Source organism: Natator depressus, chromosome 4, assembly GCF_965152275.1.
Source record: "Natator depressus isolate rNatDep1 chromosome 4, rNatDep2.hap1, whole genome shotgun sequence".
In the NCBI taxonomy this organism is placed as follows: domain Eukaryota; kingdom Metazoa; phylum Chordata; order Testudines; family Cheloniidae; genus Natator; species Natator depressus.
Window position 1 is genome coordinate 73,788,016 of NC_134237.1, and position 23,707 is coordinate 73,811,722.

A 23,707-nucleotide genomic window follows, 5' to 3' on the forward strand; every position below is an offset into this window, starting at 1 on the left:
CCCCATGCTTTGGGGGGGTCCCACAGGCCGGTGCAATTGGCCGGCGCAGTCGGTCCCAGAAGTGACAGATTCGTCACTTCCGCCCCAGGCCCCGCACACCATATGGACAGCCTTGAGTGGAACCACTAGACTATTGTAGCACTGAAGGAGACAGGGCATTTGTGGAGGAGCTAAATGAATTATTTTCATTGGTCTTCATGGCTGAGGATGTGAGGGAGATTCCCACATCTAAGCCATTATTTTTAGATGACAAATCTGAGGAAGTGTCCCACACTGAGATGTTGATAGAGGAGGTTTTGGAACAAATTGATAAATTAAACAGTAATAAGTCAGCAAGACTGGATGGTATTCAGCCAAGAGTTCTGAAGGAACTTAAATATGAAAATGCAGAACTACTAAGTGTGTTATGTAACCTATCACTTAAGTCACCCTGAGTACCAGATGACTGGAGGATAGCTAATGTGATGCCAATTTTTTAAAAAAGCACCAGAGACAACCCTGGCAATTACAGGCCGGTAAGCCTAATTTCAGCACCAGGCAAATTGGTAGAAACTACTGTAAAGAAGAGAATTATCAGACACATAAGATGAACACAACATGACTTTTGTAAAGGGAAATCATGCCTAACCATTAGAATTCTTTGAGGTTATCAACAAACATGTAGACAAGGGTCATCCAGTTGATATACTGTCTTTGACTTTCAGAAAGCCTTTGTCAAAGTCCCTCACCAAAGGTTCTTAAGCAAAAGTAAGCAGTTATGGGATAAGAGGGAAGGTCCTTTCATAGATCAGTAACTGCTTAAAAGATAGGAAGCCAAGGCTAGGAATAAATGATCAGATTTCACAACGGAGAGAGGTAAATAGCTGAGTCCGCCAAGGTTCTGTACTGGATCACGTGTTGTTCAACATATTCATAAATTATCTGGAAAAGGGTAAACCGTGAGGTGACAAAGCTTGCAGAAAATACAAAATTACTCAAAATAGTTAAATCCAAAGCAGACTGCAAAGACTTACACAGGGATCTCACAAAACTGGGTGACTGGGCAAAAAAATGGAAGATGAAATTCAATGTTTATAAATGCAACTTAATACACATTGTAAAACATAATGCCAACTATACATACAAAATGTTGAGGTCTAAATTAGTTGTTACCACTCAAAAAAGAGATCTTGGAGTGATTAAGGATAGTTCTCTGCTCAATGTATAGCAGCAGTCAAAAAAGCGAACAGAATGTTAGGAACCATTAGGAAAGGGACAGCTAATAAGAGAGAAAATATCATAAGGTGACTAAATAAATCTATGGTACACCCACACCTTGAATACTGCATGCAGTACTTGTCACCCCATCTCAAAAAACATATATTCAAACTGGAAAAAGTAGAGGGAAGAACATAAAAATGATTAAGGGTATAGAAAACCTTCCATATGAGGTGAGAGTTAAGAGACTGGGACTCTTCAGCTTAAAAAAGAGACAGTTGAGGGAGGTTATGACAGAGGTCTATAAAATCATGAATGGTGCGGAGAAAGTGTATAAAGAAGTGTTATTTCTGCAGGGTGTAGCCCGAAGATATTATGTCAAGCACCCAATGGTCCGAGGTCAGCTGCGACCAGGCCGACCGGAAGGGGGCGCAGGTGGTTGAGGAAAGAACAAGGGGGTGGATCCTGGAAAGTGACTAAGGTGCTGTCCTTGGGCACATCCTCAAAATACCTGCTTCTCGCTTCCTTGGCCTCTGGAAGAACCAGGCAGGGCAGAGGAATGGGCAGACTAAGGGTGACGCTGTTTAAATCCTTTGTCTCTGTCTTTCCTGTAGGAGATGGACAGGGGGACACCCCAGGACCTTGACGGAGGCGGAGGGGATGGAGTGGCTTTCTAGGACAGCTGAGGGGTGTGTAGGCCCAAGGAATGGAGGGTGGCATGGGAGTTTTTAAGGCCGTAGAGCTGCGAATTGGTCAACTCTGAAAAGAGCCCTGTTCCCTCAAACAGAAGGTCCAGAGAACTGTAACCAGGAGCTGCGCCTCATCACCACCGCAGAGGCAACAACCCTGGCTGCCGAGTCCATAGCATCCCAGGCTATCTGGAGAGCACCTCTTGCCACCGCTTTGCCCTCTTCCACCAAGGCAGTGATCTCCTGGGCTCAGTCCTGTGGGAGGCCCTCCTTGAACTTGCTGATGGAGTCCCACAGGTTGAAGTTGTACCTGCCTAGCAGGGCCTGATGGTTAGACATCCGAACATGCAGGCTGGCTGTCGAATAATTTTCCTGCCAAACAAGTCCAGCCTCTTGGCATCTTTATGTTTTGGTGTGCCACTCACCTGACCCTTTCATTGACGGCAGACATGACCAGGGACCCTGCTGGAGGATGGGTGTACAGGTACGCAAATCCCTTTGTGGGCATATAGTACTTCTTTTCCGCCTTCTTGGAGGTAGGCGGAACGGAAGAGTGGGTCTGCCACACAGACTTGGCAATTTTAAGGACCCCTGGGTGGATGGGCAATGCAACCCGGGCCAGGGTGGAGGGTATGACATTAAAGAGGTCGTCGGACTCTTCCACTAACTCCTCAACCTCCAAGTTCAGGTTGGCAGCCACTCTTTTGAGCAGGGTCCACTGCTCCTTGAAGTTGTCAGGGAGGCTGCTTGTTTGCAAGAGGCCCCCCAACGCTTCATCCAGAGATGACAAAGATGACTGCACAGCAGAGGGAGGGGCAGCTTCCCCTGGCTCATCCAGGGCATCGGAGCCCGCTGTGTTGCCCCCGTGTCGTATTCGACACCGTGCTGCAACACGCAGGAGCTGCGCTGGTCTCACGGGCTGGTGGTGATTCGCCTTTTATAAGTGGGGGGCTGAACTCCCCTTCAGGCTTGGACCATTGACCTTCCAGTGACATCGCGGAGCTGTAGATGTCTGAGTCTGCCAACTGACACTCATCGGCGACCAGTGAGGAGAGGGCAAGGACCCATGCCAGCCTGAAGAGCAGTACCAGGGAGCCGGAGACCAGTGCTGTGACTGGGAACAATCCTGCACAGGGGGGATTGATGCCTGGAAGACCGCCTAGGTGATGGTGAGCTGCGCCATGATAAACTCTGGCGGGAGGCCCGACAGAACCAGGGGTACAGGGATCAGCATCGTGACTCAGGTGTGACTTGCAGGCAGAGACCTTGGCATCAGGGACCTGTGTCTTCTAACCAGGGACTGAGGCTGCGGTGCCAGGGTCCGAGGCCGCAGTGATGGGGACTGATGCCTGCGGTCCAGGGATTGGGGACACTCCACTGCTTTAGGGGGTGGTCCCATAACCAGCTTGCCCATAGATGCCGGGACCTGGGCTAGGTCTGTCGTCTGGCTTGACGTCTGGTGCCAGTCAGCCTACTTGCTGTTTGGCTGCCAGGCCCACTTTGGGCACAAATGACCCTATTAGGGGCCGATACCCCCTTCTGCTCCCAGAAGTCAGAGGCAGGTCCTTGGCTGGACTAGGGGGGCTGACCCCAGAAGTACCCCCAAGCAGCTCTGGGGTGGGCACATGACCTGACACAAGTCCTTTGCCTGAAGCCCCCTTTTCCTGTGGTGCTGGCGGGCTCATCGACTTTGACTGCTTCTTAGGCACCGGGGAGGGGGAACAGTGCCAGGTGGATTCCGGTGCTGGTGGTGTACTGTGTGCCAACGCCAAGGTGTCAGGCACGGAGTCCAATCGAGAGGGCTTCGAGGTAAGATGAAGCGAAGCCTCCACGAGGAGGGCCCTTAAGCAGATATCCCACTCCTTCCGAGCTCGAGGGCAAAACTTATTTCAGATCCTGCACTTATCCTTTCTGTGGGACTCCCCCAATCACTTTAAACAGTTCTCATGGGGGTCAGTAACGGGCATCAGCCGGCTGCACAATGAACATGGCTTAAAGCATGGGGAATGGGGCATGCCGGGCTCCGAGACGAAGTCCCAGCTGGGACTCTAATGCCTAAACTCTACTCTAACACTTAACTTAAAGGTCTAACTCAGTACCTGTCAACTAACAACAAAGGAGACAGAACAATGGACTGTAAGAATCGCTAATGCTTTTGTGATGCAAAACAAGGCGCTCTGACCAACCGTCATAGGCGGTAAGGAGGAACAGAGAGGATGTAGGGTCAGCAGCACCTAATATACCAGCACATGAGCACGGCAAAAATCTCCAACGACTGTTCTTGTGGGCATGCACACATCTAGAATGGAATCGACATGAGCAAGCACTTGAAGAAGAATTATTGTTTGGCTGGTAATATTCAGAGTGCTATGAACTGTATATTACATTACATTATATTGAATTATATATGGAGAGTTTTAAACTTTGTAAAAGTGCTCAGATCATTAGGTAATTATTGTTTATATTACAGTAGTGCCTAGAGATCCCAAACAAGATCAGTTTCTCACTGTGCTTGGTGCTGTACATATACATAGAAGGAGACAATCCCCACCCCCAAAGAGTTTACAATCCAAATATACAAGACAAAAGGAACAGAGGAAGTTATCTGTCCCAGATTATACAGCAAGTTATAGACAGATGAGAGAGTAGAAGTCCATTCTCATGAGTCACAGTGCAGTACCCTGCACCCCCGGAACATGCTCCTCTCTAAATACGGGCACTTCTTATTATACATAATTACACTCAGTACAGATACATGAGGAGCATCAACAATGAACATTTTCCCACACTGTTCTGCTAATGTACCTTAAGGAAAACTGGAGGTTCCAGAGTAGTTTAAATTCTACATTGATACAGTCTTATGATTTGTGATGCAGTAGCACTGGGACTCAGGACCCATGCTAAGTGCTGCATAAAATGTGTAATAAAAAGCCCACTGTTTCTTCCACAAAAAACTTTCTGCTGAGGTGACAAACAGTGATGAAAAAAATTGGGTGGTCTCAGTCCAGTTTCTGCATGTATCAAAATTAATAGCAATCTGCTATTACCATCTTTCCACCACTCGTGACCTGGGAGATTAACCACTGACATCACTTAGCTTTTATGGATGGGATATTTGAAAAGCACCTAAGTGACTTAATAGCACGTGTCCCACCGAAAGTCAGGGAGCTCCTTACTCACTGAGACACTTCTGAAATGTTCACACTTTATCTCATTAATAATAACTTGAACCATCATCTCCACCACCTTTGTGTTTTTCAGCAGTAGGACGACAAAAAACTCTTGCTGACTTTGCTCTGGCTTTGGATTTCCTATGAACACAGTACCATGTCAAAGAGCTCTTTATATTCCTTTCACAGAAACTGTAATGGCTGAAAGGTCTCCCAAGATATTATGCTATAGATATTTAGTGAGACTATTATTTTTAATGTGCACCCAATAGATACATTGTAATGTTTTGAAGGAAAAGTCCATTTCCATGCATAGGTCTAATTCTTGGACAGGAATGGCCTAGTGGATGTAATTGGACTTGTCTCACCAACCTCTGCTCACTTGGGAGACAATGAGATGGGCCAAGGACCAACAAGAAAAGAAAAGGGGCCTTCCCATAGTTTAAGTGCAAACATGAATAGATAATAAATAAAGAGCACTTATACACCCTTTTACATATTTAAACTGCTAAACATACATTAACAAGTAGGTTAGCATAAGCTTTATTTTCTGAATGCAGAAACTGAAGCTGAGAGAAGAAGCTACTTCCACACAGCAAGACAATACCGAAGAAAGCATTTGAACACTAGAGTGTCTGATCCCCAACCATGATGCAGCTTCACAGTGAATCTGCATCAGAAACCAGACAATTAATACATATTATGTATTATTTGTCTGATTTCTAAGGCTAATGTGTCTGTCCAGCAGTCTCCTTTGCTGGCAGTTTGTTTCCCAAATTATAGCCCTAAAAGAACTTTTAACTGTCAAAAACTGGAATTTATAGAGAATATACAGGCAGAATCCCTTGCTCAAACAGTGACATTCAGTGTATCACTATAGAAAACATACTGTTTGTACTCACTGGTATTTTATTGTATTTGACTCTATAGGAATAAAATGGTTGTTGAAGCCGCAAGTACCATATTAGAGCTATTTGCATTGTATTTGTGAAATGCACCAATATGAAACTATTCACTTCCATCATGGCTGCTAGCAACATGTAATGCCGTGCCGTGGGTGGTTCAAAGCATCTGCTATGAAAGGTGTAGGAGTTGGTGAGCAGTGACAATTTATACTCCCATTGATTTTATAGCAAGAAGAGAGAAGGAGAGAGGCGGAAACAAGCAGCTTCACTCAAGATGGAAGCATGAAGAAAATTAGAATAAACATGTCTTGATGAAAGTTGTTGGGATATTCCATTAAGGAAAAATAACAAGTGATGGTCCAGCTAAATTATAACTATACACTGCTCAACCTTGGCAAAGCACACCACAATAGAAGTGCTACGGTATGTGAAAGCAACTTAGGACAGAAGTACCAAAGTGTGTAACTAGAGACAATATTCTTCCTCCAAGGCAAAGTGCAGCCTTTAAAGCATGTGTAGTGACCAGCGATCACAGTACTTTCCTTAACAGCCCCTTACAAACTCAGGTCCCAACTCTTCTTCCCTTCATGGGTCCTCATTTTATTCCCAAATCTTGAATTCCAGCCTTCTGTGGGGGTAAGGGGACTCCTCTTTCCAACAACATATCCACAAACACAGTCACAGCAATTAACCAACACCACCCCTCCCGCATAAGGGAAAATAAATGTAATTTATTGGGATCTCAACACATTTCTGCCCAGACTTGTGATGACAGCTGGGCACTACTAAAGGCACGGCATTCTAAATGGGGGGAAAATCTGTTGCATTAGCTATTGGTGTAACCACACTATTAATCACATTATTCTGAGAGGCTATTGGTCGTTCAAACTGCTTGTCATTTGAACAATGAGGACACAGTTATCTATAGCAACTTGTTCATGCAATCCACTAATTGATTCACATTTTTCTTTGGTAATTTTTACAGTTTTCAAATTGGATTTTTTTAAATGAGGAATTAAGGGTTCCTGAATTGTACATTGTTTCTCCAAATCAGTGTTTCAGTTGTGGTTAGGTATTTGGATTCAATTGTCAGATATCCTGTCAGTTCACCATATTGTTTATAAATTAATCTGTTTTACATTTGATACATATATTCTGCTTTGTTGTGTGACAATCTACTGTACATCTAGATAAACGCAAGATAATAAACACTCCAAAGCTGCATTTAGTCTAAGTGGGTCAGTTCTAATGAGCAAGCATGACATTTACATGTAGCAAGCAGATTGATCGAAGTGTTGAAAAACGGAATATGGCATCAACTCAGGAAATATGCATATACATGGAGTTTAGGTTATCCAATTTTCTTACATCCAAAATGTCCCTCTCAAGCATTGATCTCCGGATCAATTTAGATTAAACAGTATCTGTGATTTAGATGTGGCAAATTTTTGCCAGCATTACCTTTTCACTTACAATACAAAAAATGCCCTCATTTCAATACATCTAGATAAAATCCAGCATGGACAGAACAGAAAGAGAACACAGTTGCAGTGATCATACACTCTGCTCCTTAGAGAAAAGGACGTTATGAACAGTATATTTCCTGAGCTACAACTTGATATACTGTACAAGCAAGAACAATCTAGGGGTGTACTTTTAAAAAACAGTAATACGCCCAGCAACAATCAGCTACATACAACTTTGTCCAGAGATTTTAAAATAGGAATACCATGACCATGCTGTGTATTTATTTTTTCTAACACAAACTGAACTGCACTGTGCAAAAACAAAAAGCTAACTGAATATATACACTGCAAAATTTACAACCAATCCCTTCATAGATACTATAGCAAGGCTGCTTCCACAGATACCTAAAGAAATGGGGGGGAAGTGAAAGAAATATAGACACCTCCCAAATATATACAAAATATATTCCAGGTCTTTGTTCAGTCTGGACACCCATTGAAAGGTGTAAATAATGGTTACATTGTTAGATTTCTAACTCCAACTAGCTCCAAATATTGTGTGAGTGGCTCTCTCATAGTTCACAGTGGGCTCCCTTGACCCAGCTAGACAAGCGTGAAAACATGAAATAAATGAAGGTTAACAAAGGACTGGTCTGGGAAACAGTCCACATTAAAAGCTTGCAGTGTTACTACTATGCATATAAGACTGTGCATTTGAATTCCATAAGTCTTAAATATTCACAATCACAATATTAATTCCAGACATTACTTCAAGAAGCCAAATGGAAAGAAAAATCTTTCACATCTGCTACACCAGGATATTCACTAGCCTTAGAGGCATGCACCTAAAGCAAATAAGGAAACTGCAAAATAATACCATATTTGTAAACGGAAAACTATTTATCACAATACCTTTTTGTGTTTGTCCCTCTTCCATATTCTCTTCCATGGCTACCTTTCTTCACTACAAACTGCTACACAGAATTAATCAAAAGCTTCAATTAGATGTTGGAAAAAGTGTGGGGTGCTTTTTTCCTGGGAAGCTCCAACAGCAGAGGCTTAGGCAAGTCCTCAGAGCTTAGCTAAGGCTCTCTCACTCTCCTTGTTTGCTTGGAGACAGGCTGTCAAGTGTAATTTCATTCAAATTACTCTTCCGTGAAGATTATCAATTTTTCTTCTCAAAGCTGCCCATTGTATATCACTGTAAACAGGTATTCAAATGAATAGCCAGTGAATTTGGGGGGGAAATTTGGTGTCCGTCCCAGTAGCAGTGACACTGTAATTCATAAACCTTGCTTTGCATATAAAATGGGGGAAAGAAATTGAGGTTTGTATTGAAATCTGCGTTTTAAATTGGAAACAGGCTGCACTGAGAACAGATGGAGGGGAGTCCTCCTAACATGAAGCAGACCACCAACCCATAATTCCCCCTATTTGCTACCAAAGTGGGAAAACCCAGATGCCTGTGGGTTCTTTATGCTGCAGTAGTTGTCTCACTCTCGGTCAGATACATTACTAATATTCTCCTTCATTTTCTCGCTCTCTCATATATTTATACTATTTGGGTATAATTAGTATTAGAAATACATACTATTATACTTATTCTATAACGTATTCTGACAGGCTGCAAAAGGGTTTGTTCAAAAGAAGGATACACCTTTGTAGTTTAAGGTGGGTTTTTTTCAAGTATATATATAAAAAAGCAGAAAGTATGAAATAGAGAATATTACTGACTGCCCATCAAATCCTCTATTTAAGGTAAATTATCTCTCACAATGCCACAAATTGGCAGATGTGAATTTAAAATAAGACAGCGAGATGTTTAAATAAATATCCTATCCATTTTTTTTCCTGCAGTATAGCATGCAAAATTATCGGTAGGCTGTAGTACCTTATTAAAAGATGGAACCTTTTCAAGATGGTGAAGCTTAAAACAAAACAAAAACAAAACCCCACACATTACACAATCTTTGTCATGGAATGTTGGAGGAAAAACACAGGTTCAGTACATTGTGGGGGCACTTACTTGTTTGGGGAGCTGTGCAGTCTGATTTGAAATGCAAATTGGACACTGCAGTCTATCAATAAATTAGCATTTTTGTACCTTGGCCTGTTGAGTGGCATAGCATCATCTTAAGAGTCTGAATACTTCCTAGAAGTGCAACAAGAAAAACACACACAATGTGTGTTGAGGTTTTTTTCCCCATCCTCCTGGGAAAACATGACTAATTCTCACCATGAATCTAAAATGTCAAGACTTAAAATGGGTAAACACAGAAGCAAAACTGTTTTTAATGTGATGTTATTAAAAGGGACCCCCTCACCAGCTCGCTCTAAGTTTAAAATTGTTTTCAAGTCTGCTAAATATTTTGTATACTATTTTGTTCGTAACAGTTCACATCAACAGAAATTTCATGAATAATTTGTGCATTCAGATAGATACCTACCTGACCATTCTGTTTTTAAAATGCACCTATCTAGCACTTTCGTTGCATGTACACCTCTTATATGGAATAAATAAGGACCAATTTGCAACAGATTCAGTCTTCCCAGACCCCCTAGATATTTTTCAAACCAAAATCTCCCAAAACCACCACTCAGCTGCTCATCTATCTAAGATGGCTTCAACATCATAGTATGCAAGGATCTTGCCTCTCCCAGAAAATCTAGGGAAACAAATGAGCTTGCAGCATGACCTAAAAATCCACAAATTTGGATTTTGTTGAATTGCATCATAAAATGCATGTCACAGTTGAACATTCCTTATTGAGAACACCCTCCTCTAGACCCCCCATCATTAAACCAGGGGAGTGTTAGCTTAAACACCTGAGAGGAACTGAACTACCATGGTATCATAAGAGGAGATGTGAGGTGAAAAGACCTATCAGAGCCCACTAGGGACAGCGTATCTCCTCCCCAAGGCAGCAGTACTATGGTTACTACCAGACCCCTCTGAGAGCCTCACTACCAAAGGCAACATCAGCTGATTTGTGCATACCCTGCCAGTGGTGTCTCCAGAAGGTCTCAGCACATCACATGGCTACACAGCACAGCTAACCCATTGAGCCTCTTTGTGCTCCATCCAGGAGATGGCGATCTCTTGGAAAAAGTGAGCTTGAAGCTTCTCTGAGCAGGGAACACACACAAGGAAGTAGGGTTACCAGATACTGGCTATTATCCAGTGGCAGAGGATGTATCCGGATTGCTTCTACTCTTTGTGGGGCCCTTTGCACAGCACAAACAAAAGGGACTTGTGTAAGTGTTTGGTTTCAGAAAGGTAGACCCTAAGAACAAACCAGACATACAGAGAATGGGACCGGACCTCAAGTCTTGCCTTATGTTTGTGGCAGAAATTCAACAGTGAGACCTCCTAAGTAAGGTGAATGGCTGAGACCAAATTGGGAGCAAGTCCACAGAACAAACCTTCTCTATGCGATGTTTCATTTTCCACAAGCCAGGGCTGTGAGTTCAGACTCTGGAATGGGTTAGTGACCACTAGAAAAATTGCTTTCCATAACAGGAGAGAGCATGGACTGGTGAAGATAGGACCAAATAAGTCTGAACTGAGAGCAAGTGAGAACTATATTTAACTAAAAGGGATAGAGCCACACGAAACAAGAGTCCTAGACAAAGAGACTGCCCTAAGGAGCCTAGCTACGGGAGAGGAGGTGTGAACCCCACTGGGAAGCCTCCTATGGACTTTAACAGAGCTGAGGGCAGAGGTCTGGACCCTAATGGAGATAGCACAGAGACTCTCTGAACCCCATTCTGGAAGAACTCCAGAAAGGACGGTGTGATAGGGTGTCCAACCCACACAAGGCTTAAAAGGGTTAAGGTGGCCAGGTAGGCCAATTTACTTCTCAGGCTGCACCAGGAGGAGCAGCCAGGGATTGATTAAATAAGGCTCATCTTGACAGGAAAAGGAGGTGCCTGTATAAAACCCAGAGACTCAGAGGAGAAAGGGGCTGCAGGGAAGTAGGCTGCAGTCATTCCCTGAGCAGAGGGAGTTGGAAAGCTGACAAACCCAGAGAGGTGGGAAGCCAGGAAGATGGGAAAGCAGCAAGGTAGGACAGAGCAGGCCTTGGCTGCTGACTAGAGGGCCCCTGAGCTGGAACCTGGCATAGAGGACAGGCCCAGGTTCCCCTACCAGCCACTGGGGGCATGTCACAGGCCAGGTAAAGGATAAAGGACTGCCTGGGATGATTTATTCTAGAAAGACTTTGTTACATACCTCCTGTGGAAGGGGAAACCACATAGTGACCTGGCCTGAAGGCCAAGCCATGAAGAGGTGGCTGCAGTTCCTGGAGCCAGATGGGCTGCGGGGCAGGAAGGATGGGTAAAGATATCACCAGAGAAGGGTACAACACCTGGCAGAGCTAATCCCCAGGACTGCCAGGAGGAGGCACCACCAGCAGCAAGTGAACCCCGTGACAGAGTGGATTGTAAATGTCTTGGCTAACATCCAATGGGATAAAAAAAAAAAAAAAGACAGACCATGCCCTACAATAAGCAGAGTAAGTACACTTCTTTCATGAAGGTAGATTAACAACAAGGACATGGATGAACATTCCTGGATTTGAAAGGAAAGAGGGTTCATAAGATTTGTGGGGTGGGACTGATATGTAGGACACCCTTTCTTTCTGCTAGGCAAAGACAGATCATAGGGTAGCTTGTGGGAGGGGCTGGGCACACCAGGCCCATCTATATCATTGTGGGGTCATACAGAATCATAAGTCACTGATTTCTTTCTGCTTTCTTAGATACATAGGAAGTAGAAGAAGGAAGACCTAAGATACCTCCCTCACCTTTGAAATGGAGACGGTACCCTGTTCCTATGCGTAAGGACCAAGGCATTTTCAATCATATCTGGGAACTAGGGAGCTGAAGCTTGATGTGAATAAGTTGATCAAAGGAGGCCAGGTACCAGGTGTGACATTCCCCTCTGGTTTTATCCGGACCGGTGATCAGCTAGGTCACCCCAATCCTTGACTCTGGGAGCCAGCCTTACCCTGCTCTGCTGTGAGAACCCCCGACTCCTGAGCTATTCATGCACAGCCTCTGGCATGTAAGCTGCTCCTTGAGTTGTGCAACCAAATGACACTAGCCAATATCTCCGGTCCCAGACATAACCCTAGGAACCTCCATCTTGCAGTGCCCAGTTATGCCCGCTGGACGCTGCAAGCTTATATGAGTTCGTCGATTTAACAAGGAAATTGATATATAGCAGGCTTGTTATCCCAAAGGGAGCCTCTGACATGCTTCAAACCAAACGCACTGCTTCAGTTAGGATAAACAAACGAATGTATTAACTATAAAGATAGATTTTAAGTGATTATAAGTCAAACCATAACAAGTCAGATTTGGTCAAATGAAATAAAAGCAAAACACATTCTAATCTGATCTTAACACTTTCAATGCCCTTACAAACTTAGATGCTTCTCACCACAGGCTGGCTGCTTGTTCTTCAGCCAGGCTCTCCCCTTTGTGAAGCGCTTCAGTCGCTTGGTGTAGTATCTGTAGATGTTGGTGGAAGAGACAGAGACAGAGAGAGAGAGCATGGCAAATGTCTCTCCCTTTTATCATGTCCTTTCTTCCCTCTTGGCTTTGCCCCCCCCCTTCAGAGTCAGGTGAGCATTACCTCATCGCAGTTCCAAACTGACCAAAGGAAGGAGGGGTGACTCCCTTGAGAGTATAACAGATTCTTTTGTTGCTGCCTAGCCCACCGTCCTTTGTTCCTGTGAGTCTGGGCTGTGTTTGTCCCATACCTGCCCTGATGAGGGTGAACTGCCTCTCTGCTCTTGGAGAGTTTTTGCCTGGGCTTATTTTAAGACATGAGGATACATTTTCAGACTCATAAATACATACATGAAATTAAAACCTATAACATTACTGTAACAACAATGTTCAGTGCATCATGAGCCTTCTGAAGACACCCGACATGACAAACTTTGTATTGGATACCACACAATCATTTTACAAGGATTAACATAGGGGTGCTGGGTGTTCCCCTGAGGCACAGAGCATCACACCAGGTCACTTCGTGGCTGAAGACTTCCCACTAGAGATAGCATTCATCCAGATGGAGGCCTTTCTGGTTCATCACAATCTCTGGGCACATGTAGGGCCTTGACAGACCCCAGGATTTTCTCTTCCTAGTGGAAGACATCATTAGAATCTGGAAGAGATTACTCCAAGTTCAGCCTTGATGATTCAGGTAGGCCACCGTGGGGGCATTGTTGGACCTGGTTAGAATGTGGCTCTCAAGTCCCCCATAGCCAATCTACTGGTCGCTCAAAACAATGGATGGTGAGGTCAGGCTTTTGTTCCTGAGGAGATGATGCCTCGACTGACTGAACTGTGACTGCTCCATCCATATTGATGCACTGAGAGTCCAGAAGTGAGGTTCGCTTTATAGTGTGAGACCCTGCCAGCTCCCAACTGAGATCTGATTTTTGTGGTTGAAGGAAAGGAATTAGGTCCTCTGTGTTCTCCTCTATTGAGGAAAAGAAGAAAAGCAGAGGTTGGAGAAGCAAAGAATGAATTCAAGCCTGGGACCAGGTTCTAACAGAGCAATGTGGTGCTATGCACAAATAGATAGGCACTAAGCCACTAACGTAGACAAGTTCAAGTAGAGTCTCTAGTTTGAGGATTATGTCAGGGGTGGTAAAGACTGTCCACCATTACCTTTATTACAGAAGTGTCTGTGAGGGAGTAAGAGAACTCTTCTCCCAATTCACTACCAAGCTGAGCTGCCAGAATCTCAAATGTTGGGGACTGGGCCAGACTGGGAGTTATTCAGACCCCTTTCTTCCTGAAGAATGCTTCAACGACCACAGTTATGTTCAAAACAGTCCTTGGGGCTGACCAATACTAAACGAAAGAACTTGGTGTTAAACTGGAAGTGCAGGTGTCCTGCAGAGAATCTGAGGAACCTCTGGTTGGTTTTTATTATAGGATATTACTGGTAAGCCTTCTTTAGAGCAACGGGTGCCAAACAGTCACACAGACCTATGACTGTTAGCAATAAGTGAAGAGACTCCATTCTGAAGGTTTGACACACTGATTCAGCACACTAAACACAACTTGCACCAGCTGAAGCTTCAGAAGTCTTGAGGTATAGCCCCATGTAGAACACATTGCACTGCAAAGTTATCGGTGTTGTGGCCAGGATGTAGGTGGCCTGGCCTAGTAGTCAGAGCAGGAGTCAGGTCTAGTGGGCGCAGCAGACGTCCAGATGGGGGGGAAAGCCAAGGGTCCGCACCAAAGTCAACTGCTTAATTACCAGAGCCTTGGGTCAAACCAGAGTCAGGAATTGAAGCTGTGGGTCACAGCCGAGGTCAGATACCAAATGCCAGAGCCCAGGTCAATCCAGAGTCTGTGTTAGAAGTTGGAGGCCACAGTCGCAGACAGGACTGGTAACTGACGGTGGAAGTGAGGTAAAGGAAGGAACTGGACAAGAAGCAAAGATCAAGCACAGAGCAGGAGCATACTGGGAACAGGAGCAAAGGCAGGGAGGAGGCAGGAACCGGAGCAGAGCAGGAATCAGGAACAAGTTTCAGTTCAAGAAGCAGGTATAAGCAGGGTCAAATGCAGCCACAACAGGAAATCACCTTGTTGCTCAGACAACTTCCTGTGCCTCATTCTGACTTATATAATGTGGTTGGACAAATTGGTGGAGCCCAGGTGATCCTCCAATCAAGGTTTCCCTGGGTGGTACCGTGGCTGAGGTTGTAGTCCTACTAGCTTCTCAGCCCACCATGCTTCAGCAAACATTGGATGAAGGCTAGGATGCGGCAGCTGGTCTGAGAGCTCCCAAACCTGGGTTCAAGACCTGGTATATTCACAATGGGTCACTGAGGAATGGCCCTCATTAGAGAGAGAAGATTGTAACCTTCTGGCCAAGTGTAAATGACAGAATGCTATGCAGGCACCTGAAAGAAGATGCAAGTCCCAAAGAACACCCAGTTGACAAATTAGAGTAATTAAAAGGTGTGCAAATGCCCGGCTCAGTGAGAGCTGATATAAATTCAGATATTTCTTCTGACTTGGACTTTCCAGCATAATCTCAGTCTCTCTCTGAATTGAGTTACAGTCAGTTCACTCTCATTCAAACCCTGATCCTAGCCAGATGTTCTATAAGTCAATCAACATTACTAGCAGATCTAATGACAGAGTGACATACAGTTGAGAGTCATCTACCATACAAGTAAATCTTGCTTGCACATGCAAATTCAATTGCTGGGTAATACCTGAGAAAAATCACAGTTTTAATTTTTAAAGTGTTTTTGGGGTGGAGGGATATAAGGGTGACTATGATCCCTCTGTTTACGTTCTATGACTTGCTCCACCACTACCCTCAGAGGCTTTCCTTCACAGCAATCATCCATCCTCTTTAGAAAAGCGGGACACAGCTCCCTCTGGAATCTGTCAACACTATAATAATGATGAGCCAGGGAGCAAAGGACAATTCAAACTCCATTTCAGGCTCTCTCAAAGTTTTTAAGTGTTCTGCAGCCTGTGTTGGAGGATATATAATAAATGCAACATTATAATGAAACCAATTTACAGTCAATACTCTCTCTTTTTGACCCAATTAATCCCCACCATCTCCCTATAGTGTCTCTCTCTACTCCTCCCACCCCCCTTCCCCACTACTAATGTACACAACAGATAGCAGTCTGAAGAATGTTGCAGGTTCAACATATTACCATATGAAGCTACCCTTAGTCTCTCATTTCCCCATATCTTTCAGATGGCACTGAAAATACACCAGCAGATCTGGCAGCCTCTCTCCCTGGATCCCAGCTGCCTACAGAATGTGTAATATTTTAAGAAGAACACACTACAGTCTAGGACATATATGTTCAATCCAATAACAATTCATTAAAATGAACATATCCCCCAATACGTAAAGTGCCTGACCACTCCCCTCCCAGCTGTCAACCCATTAACCCCTTCCCAGCTGTCAGTTATCAAACAGAAGCCTGATCTGCACCCCCTCTGTCTGACCAACTGGTCCTAGTTTCCCACACTCTCCTGGGATTTCTCCTAGCATCCACCAGTTCCAGTAAGGTGGGCCTCAGTAAGGCATTTTTGATGCATTCTGTTGTTCCTCAAAAAAGGGGGGCATTTCTCTAAGGCACCAAGACTTTCTTAAAATATATGCTGTATAAAATTGTACTACTTTATTTGCAAATGTGAGCATTTAACTCACATCCCTTCACTGACTTAATCACCCTTATGCATATTACATTCTAGCTAATCATCCACACCTGTAAAAAGTACTAAACAGGTCTGCTCCTATCTACATTTCAGCTGTCCTCTCTTCCTGATCCTGCACTCTAAAGAACATCACTCTGCAGAATCTTCTGTCACCTTCCAACCCTTGAGTGTCTTTTTCATGATTTGTCCTAAACTTGGAATATCCTCCCTTTGCTCACAGGATTTAAGGCCACAAGGAGCCACTAGATCATCTAGTCTGACCTCCTGTATATCACAGGCCACCAACAAGACCTGGCACTCATACACTAAGCTCAGCAATTGAAATGAGACCAAAGTAAATGAGACACACAGGAGACTAGATTATTATGGGCCACAGGCAGAGACTAGGTGGGACCAAAGTGCACCAATCCTCAAGGCCCCGTATAAGGCAAAAGTCTGGCCTGACACATGTAATTAACACATGGAGGGAGGCCTCATTTCTTGGAGGACAGGATTAGGGAGGTAAACAGTTTGTTAGGCTGAAAACAGAACTTTGTGCTAAATAAAATAAGTAAATAGGTCAGTAGGCTAAAAACACAGAATGTCTGAGCCAGCTAAGAGGGAGAACACAGAGAGAACCATCTACTAACAATGGACAAGACAAGTTAAGAATGTAGAGATGAGGTAAAGACCATAATGAATCTGGACAATGCACAGACAGAGCATGCTGCATAGGAATTTTTTCCTGAAAAGTAACAAAGCCGATCCCAAAACATGTGATGCAATGTACAGAAATATAAAGTAATGTGTACACGTATATAAAGGAAGAGGTATTATGTGTAACTTTAGATGTGTGGTACACCCTATACCCATCCCCCACGCTTGAGTCTGATCAACTGAGCATAGCACTGCTGAACGCCAAATAAAAGAACCTGTGTGAAAAAATCTGGAGTTAAAATCTGGAGTTTTTTTGGATACCAGAGAACTGGATGAAGTGTTCTCCCAGAACTGAACAAGGTGTTCTGGATAAGCCAGTTGAATAGGTCTTGGCGGGAATCCCAATACTGCAATGACAGGGAAATGATTAAATGCCCAGATAATCCTTGCAAGTGACCACACGCTGCAGACGAAGGCCAAAAAAATCCCACAGGTCATTGTCAATCTGACCTGGGGGAGAATTGCTTTCCGACCCCACATATGGGGATCAGTTAGACTATGAGCCTGTGAGCAAGAACCAGCCAGCCAAGCACCTGAAAGAAAAAATGCTTGGTGCCACCTCAGAGGCCTGGTCCACCTTGCCCAGTGTCTCATCTTCAGTTGTGGCCAACCCTGATGCTTCAGAAGAAGGAGATGAAAAAACCTCACAGAATATGTTGGGGGTACAAAATCCCTTCCTGACCTCTGCAAGTGGCCAGCTGAAACCTGAAGCAGGGCAAACCAGAAGTGAGCCTAACGGCTGTTGTACCCTACCCAGCACCATCACAAGCAGCCCCATCATAAAACTGCACTCATAAATTTATCCAGCTCTCTCTTTAAAACTAATTAAATTGCTTTCCCCCACAATTCCTATTGGGAAGCTGTTCCTGAATCTCACCCCTCTGATGGTTAGAAACTTTCTTCTAATTTCCAGCCTGAATTTGTTCCTGGTCAGTTTATATCCAATTGTTCTTGTTGCCAACATTGTCCTTTAGCTTAAACAGCTCTTCAGTCTCCCTGCTATTTACCCCATGGTACAAGGTATACCTACCCTGCACCGGTTCTGCAGGGGTTAACCACACTTTGTGGGCTGAAGAAGCCATGCCCACTCATCCATGCTGGGTATGCTCAGACTGGAATCAGAGTATAAAAGGGAGTAGCTCAGCTCATTCTGGGCTTAGCACGGCGGAGACCAGACATGAGTTGCATGTTCCTACCAGGAAGCTGCCAGAGCCCCAGGCTGCAGAGGCCATCCATGCTGAGACCCCAGTGGACACCCAGCTGACCACTGAGGCTGACAGAGAAGACACCACTGAGGTCACAAGATTGTCCTCACTGGAAGTCAGAGTAGGAAGCAACCCACGGATTGAGACTGTAGCATTGAGAGACTGACCACAAAAATACCAGTTCCTCAGGACCCTGGGCCAAGACCCAGGGGAGAAGGGTGGGCCCAGGTCCCTCTACACCAACTTCAACTGCCACCAGCTGCAGTCAACCTCCACCCCCTTGAAGGGGCAGAATTTACAGTCAAAAGACAGTTTTTGGCTGCGCTGCCCTGAGCAGAAAGGCAGCTTGATTGACCTTGGCCATTGGGCCACGCTACCCTGGAGAGAAGGATGGCCACAGACTCCAGCCACTGAGCTGCACTGTGCAGCCCTGAAGAGAAGGGCAGCCACAGACACCGGCCATTAGGCCACACTGCCCTCTATTGACACAAAATACTAGACCACTTGAGCCATCAAATCCCCACTTTGTCTCCCTTCCCCCCCTTAATCAGACGCATTGTGATGGGGTGTACCTACCCTGCAACACCCTCCTAATGTATTTATAGAAAGCAATCACATCCCTTCTCAGTCTTTTTGCAAGACTAAACAAGTCAAGGTCTTCCAGTCTCCTCTCATAAGGTAGGCCCTCTAGTCCCCGATCATCCTAGTAGCTTTTCTCTGCACCAGTTATAGTTTCAATTCATCTTTCTTGAACATGAATGTCCAGAATTGTGCCCAGTATTCCAAATGAGATCTTACCAATCCCTTGTACAATGGCATTAATATTTCTCTGTCTCTACTGGAAATGCCTTTCCTAATACATCCTAGGATCGCATTTGCCTTATTCACAGTCACACCACATTGGTGACTCATAATTTTCTGTGATCAACCTACACACCCAGATCTCTCTCCTCCTCTGTCTCTTCCAGCTTGTAGCAGACATTATTCTTCTTAGACCCTAATGACCTTGCACTTTGTACTACTGAATTGCATCCCATTTCGGTCACTCCAGTCTTCAAGGTCATTCAGATCTACAATATTCTGGTCCTCCTCTGTATTGAGGATGCTTCCAACTTTGTATCATCAGCAAATTTCATTAGCACACTCCTACTTTTTGTGCCAAGATCATTAGTAAAAATATTGAATAAGATTGTTCCAAAGACTGATCCTTGAGAAACTCTGCTAGTAACCGCTTTCCAGTCCGATAAATCAACTTTCAGCACAACCAACTATTTTCTTCCCTGTAGTTAATGCTCCATCCATTTTAAAATGCTTGTACTGTTCCCCAAATTCCCTAATTAAACTAATAATTTCCCATGCAGTACTGTGTCAAATGCTCTGCTGAAATCCAAACATATTAGATCCACTGCATTTCCCTTATCAAAAAAAAAATCAATTGTTTTCTCAAAGAAGGAAATCAAGTTAGTTTTTCATGATCTACCTTATAATCTCCATACAATGAAGTGAGAGTGAGGAGTGAGAGAATCTTATGCCAGACCCTTCACTCCTACTGTATTTTCTGTTGCTCTAGAAGAAATCTGCTTTCTCTGAAGTCCATATAAGAATCATTCCAGCAGTGTGCTAAGGCCTGTCCAATATCAAAATAGAGATTGGGACTAACAATAAATTACAACAGTACAAGTGGCGAAAAGAAGCTATGAGGTTTAAGAAGACTGGATGAGATAAAAAGATAAAGTCAGATGGCCTTTATAGTGCAAGTGAACATAATATAATGATATTACTTGTAAAGAATGAAACAAGACAAAACATCCAACTCTAGTATCAGGACCCGGTAAATAGTTCAGTAACCAATCAACTGGAAGCTGATGAGATCAACAGACCATCTGCCAGCAGTTAGGATATTATAAAACAGTGGTACGCAAGCTGGGGGGCATGAGAGTTTCTCTGGAGGAAAAGGAACATGAAGAAACTTTGGCCTTTTGCTCTTTTAAAAAACAACTATACAAATATCACTTTTCACAGCAGACTTACTAGTAGAACCCTTCGGCAGGACTGGGATCCTCTGGATGCTGCAGGACCCGCAGCCATAATACTAGAAATGGAATAAAAATTCAACAAAAAAGGGGTGGGAGTGGGAACAGGTATTGTGGGGCAGGATGGGATCAGATTAAAAAAACAAAACAAAACAAAACAAAAAAAAAGAGTCCTCCCACACCACATACAACATGAATGGCCTGGACAGCAGCTGATGCTCTCCAGCCACCCAGCTCTGAAGGCAGTGCCACCACCAGCACAAGTGCAGAAGTAAGGGGCAGTGGGGCATGGCTGGACGGGGGGCACAACAAAGTCTATGGGTATGTCTACACTATGAAATTAGGTCGAATTTATAGTAGTCGGTTTTGTAGAAAGTGTTTTTATACAGTCGATTGTGTGTGTCCCCACACAAATGCTTTAAGTGCATGTAGTCGGTGGAGTGTGTCCACAGTACCGAGGCAACTGTCAACTTCCAGAGCATTGCATTGTGGGTAGCTATCCCACAGTTCCAGCAGTCTCCGCCACCCATTTGAATTCTGGGTAGAAATCTTAGTGTCTGATGGGGCTAAAACATTGTCGCGGGTGGTTCTGGGTACATATCATCAGGGCCCCCCCTTCCCTCCCTCCCTCCGTGAAAGCAAGGGAAGACTATCGTTTTGCGCCTTTTTTCTTGAGTTACCTGAGCAGACGCCATACTACGGCAAGCATGAAGCCTGCTCAGCTAACCGTCACTGTATGTCTCCTGGGTGCTGGCACACGCAGCACTGCATTGCTACACAGCAGCAGTTTATTGCCTTTTGGCAGCAGACAGTGCAGTATGACTGGTAGCCATCTTCGACGTAGTCCTGGGTGCTCTTTTAACCGACCTCAATGGAGGTCGGGGCACCTGGGCAAACATGGGAGTGACTCAGCCAGGTCATTTCCCATTTCCCTTGTCATTTCATGGCAATTCAGTCCTACCGGCAGTGCACTGTCTTTTAATCCACAGCCAGCAGAAGACGATGGCCAGCAGTCATACTGCACCATCTTCTGCCGAGCACCCAGGAGATGACAATGGCTAGCAGTCGTACTGCACAGTCTGCTGCCAGCAAGATTTATAAAGATAGATGAAGTGGATCAAAACAAGAAATAGACCAGATTTGTTTTGTATTCATTTTCTCCTCCCTCCCTCCGTGAAATCAACGGCCTGCTAAACTCAGTTTTGAGTTCTATCCTTGAGGTTTTGAGTTCTATCCTTGAGGGGGCCATTCTATTTCTCTCAAAGCCACCCCCTTTGCTGATTTTAATTCCCTGTAAGCCAACCCTGTAAGACATGTCGTCAGTCGCCCCTCCCTCCATCAGAGCAACGGTAGACAATCGTTCCACACCTTTTTTCTGTGCAGACGCCATACCAAGGCAAGCATGGAGCCCAACAGATCACTTTGTCAATTAGGAGCACATTAAACACAACACGCACTATCCAGCAGCATATGCAGCACCAGAACCTGGCAAAGCGAAACCGGGCGAGTAGGCGACATCAGCGTGGTGACGAGAGTGATGAGGACATGGACACAGACTTCTCTCAAAGCACGGGCCCTGGCAATGTGGGCATCATGGTGCTAATGGGACAGGTTCATGCGGTGGAACGCTGATTCTGGGATTGAGAAACAAGCACAGACTGTTGCAGGTCTGGGACGATTCCCAGTGGCTGCGAAACTTTTGCATGCGTAAGGGCACTTTCATGGAACTTTGTGACTTGCTTTCCCCTGCCCTGAGGTGCAAGAATACCAATGAGAGCAGTCTCATAGTTGAGAAGCCAGTGGCAATAGCCCTGTGGAAGCTTGCAATGCCAGTTACCGGTCAGTCGGGAATCAATTTGGAGTGGGCAAATCTACTGTGAGGGCTGCTGTGATGCAAGTAGCCAACGCACGCAATCAAAGATCTGCTGATATCAAGGGTAGTGACCCTGGGAAATGTGCAGGTCATAGTGGATGGCTTTGCTGCAATGGGATTCCCTAACTGTGGTGGGGCCATAGACGGAACCCATATCCCTATCTTGGAACCGGACCACCAAGCTGGTGAGTACATAATCCACAAGGGGTACTTTTCAATAGTGCTGCAAGCACTGGTGGATCACAAGGGACGTTTCACCAACATCAATGTGGGATGGCCGGGAAAGGTACATGATGCTCACATCTTCAGGAACTCTGGTTTGTTTCAAAAGCTCCAGAAAGGGACTTTATTCCCAGACCAGAAAATAACCGTTGGCGATGTTGAAATGCCTATAGTTATCCTTGGAGACCCAGCCTACCCCTTAATGCCATGGCTCATGAAGCCATACACAGGCAGCCTGGACACTAGTCAGGAGCTGTTCAACTACAGGCTGAGCAAGTGCAGAATGGTGGTAGAATGTGCATTTGGATGTTTAAAAGCGCGCTGGCGCAGTTTACTGACTCGGTTAGACTTCAGCGAAACCAATATTCCCACTGTTATTACTGCCTGCTGTGCGCTCCACAATATCTGAGAGAGTAAGGGGGAGACATTTATGGTGGGGTGGGAGGTTGAGGCAAATCGCCTGGCTGCTGGTTACGCACTGCCAGACACCAGGGCAGTTAGAAGAACACAGGAGGGTGTGGTGCACATCAGAGAAGCTTTGAAAAACAGTTTCATGACTGGCCAGGCTACGGTGTGAAAGTTCTCTTCGTTTCTCCTTGATGAAACCCCCCGCCCCTTGGTTCACTCTACTTCCCTGTAAGCTAACCACCCTCCCCTCCTCCCTTCGATCACCGCTTGCAGAAGCAATAAAGTCATTGTTGCTTCACATTCGTGCATTCTTTATTAATTCATCACACAAATAGGGGGATAACTACCAAAGTAGCCCAGGAGGGGTGGTGGAGGAGAGAAGCACCAGGAGGGGTGGTGGAGGAGGGAAGGACAAGACCACACAGCACTTTAAAAGTTTAAAACTTTAAAACTTATTGAATGTCAGCCTTCTGTTGCTTGGGCAATCCTCTGGGGTGGAGTGGCTGGGTGGCCGGAGGCCCCCCGCACTGCGTTCTTGGGCGTCTGGGTGAGGAGGCTATGGAACTTGGGGAGGAGGGCGGTTGGTTACACAGAGGCTGTAGTGGCGGTCTGTGCTCCAGC

General features: G+C 44.9%; 1 protein-coding gene across 3 annotated transcripts in view; it reads right to left on the minus strand.

The window, feature by feature from the left end:
- GPM6A (glycoprotein M6A) overlaps positions 1-23,707 on the minus strand; it is a 350,470-nt gene that overhangs the window by 208,972 nt on the left and 117,791 nt on the right. Inside the window, exons 1-2 of one of the 3 annotated variants that reach the window (XM_074951181.1) lie at positions 9,454-9,577; positions 8,340-8,628 (exon numbers count right to left, since the gene is read on the minus strand). The exons of 1 other annotated variant lie outside the window; for it this stretch is intronic. In XM_074951181.1, coding sequence (XP_074807282.1) covers positions 8,340-8,376 — 37 coding nt within the window. In that variant the 5' untranslated portion in view covers positions 8,377-8,628; positions 9,454-9,577. Of the gene's footprint in view, positions 1-8,339; positions 8,844-9,453; positions 9,578-23,707 lie in introns of those variants that run through there. One more of the 3 variants, XM_074951180.1, reaches the window with a different exon arrangement.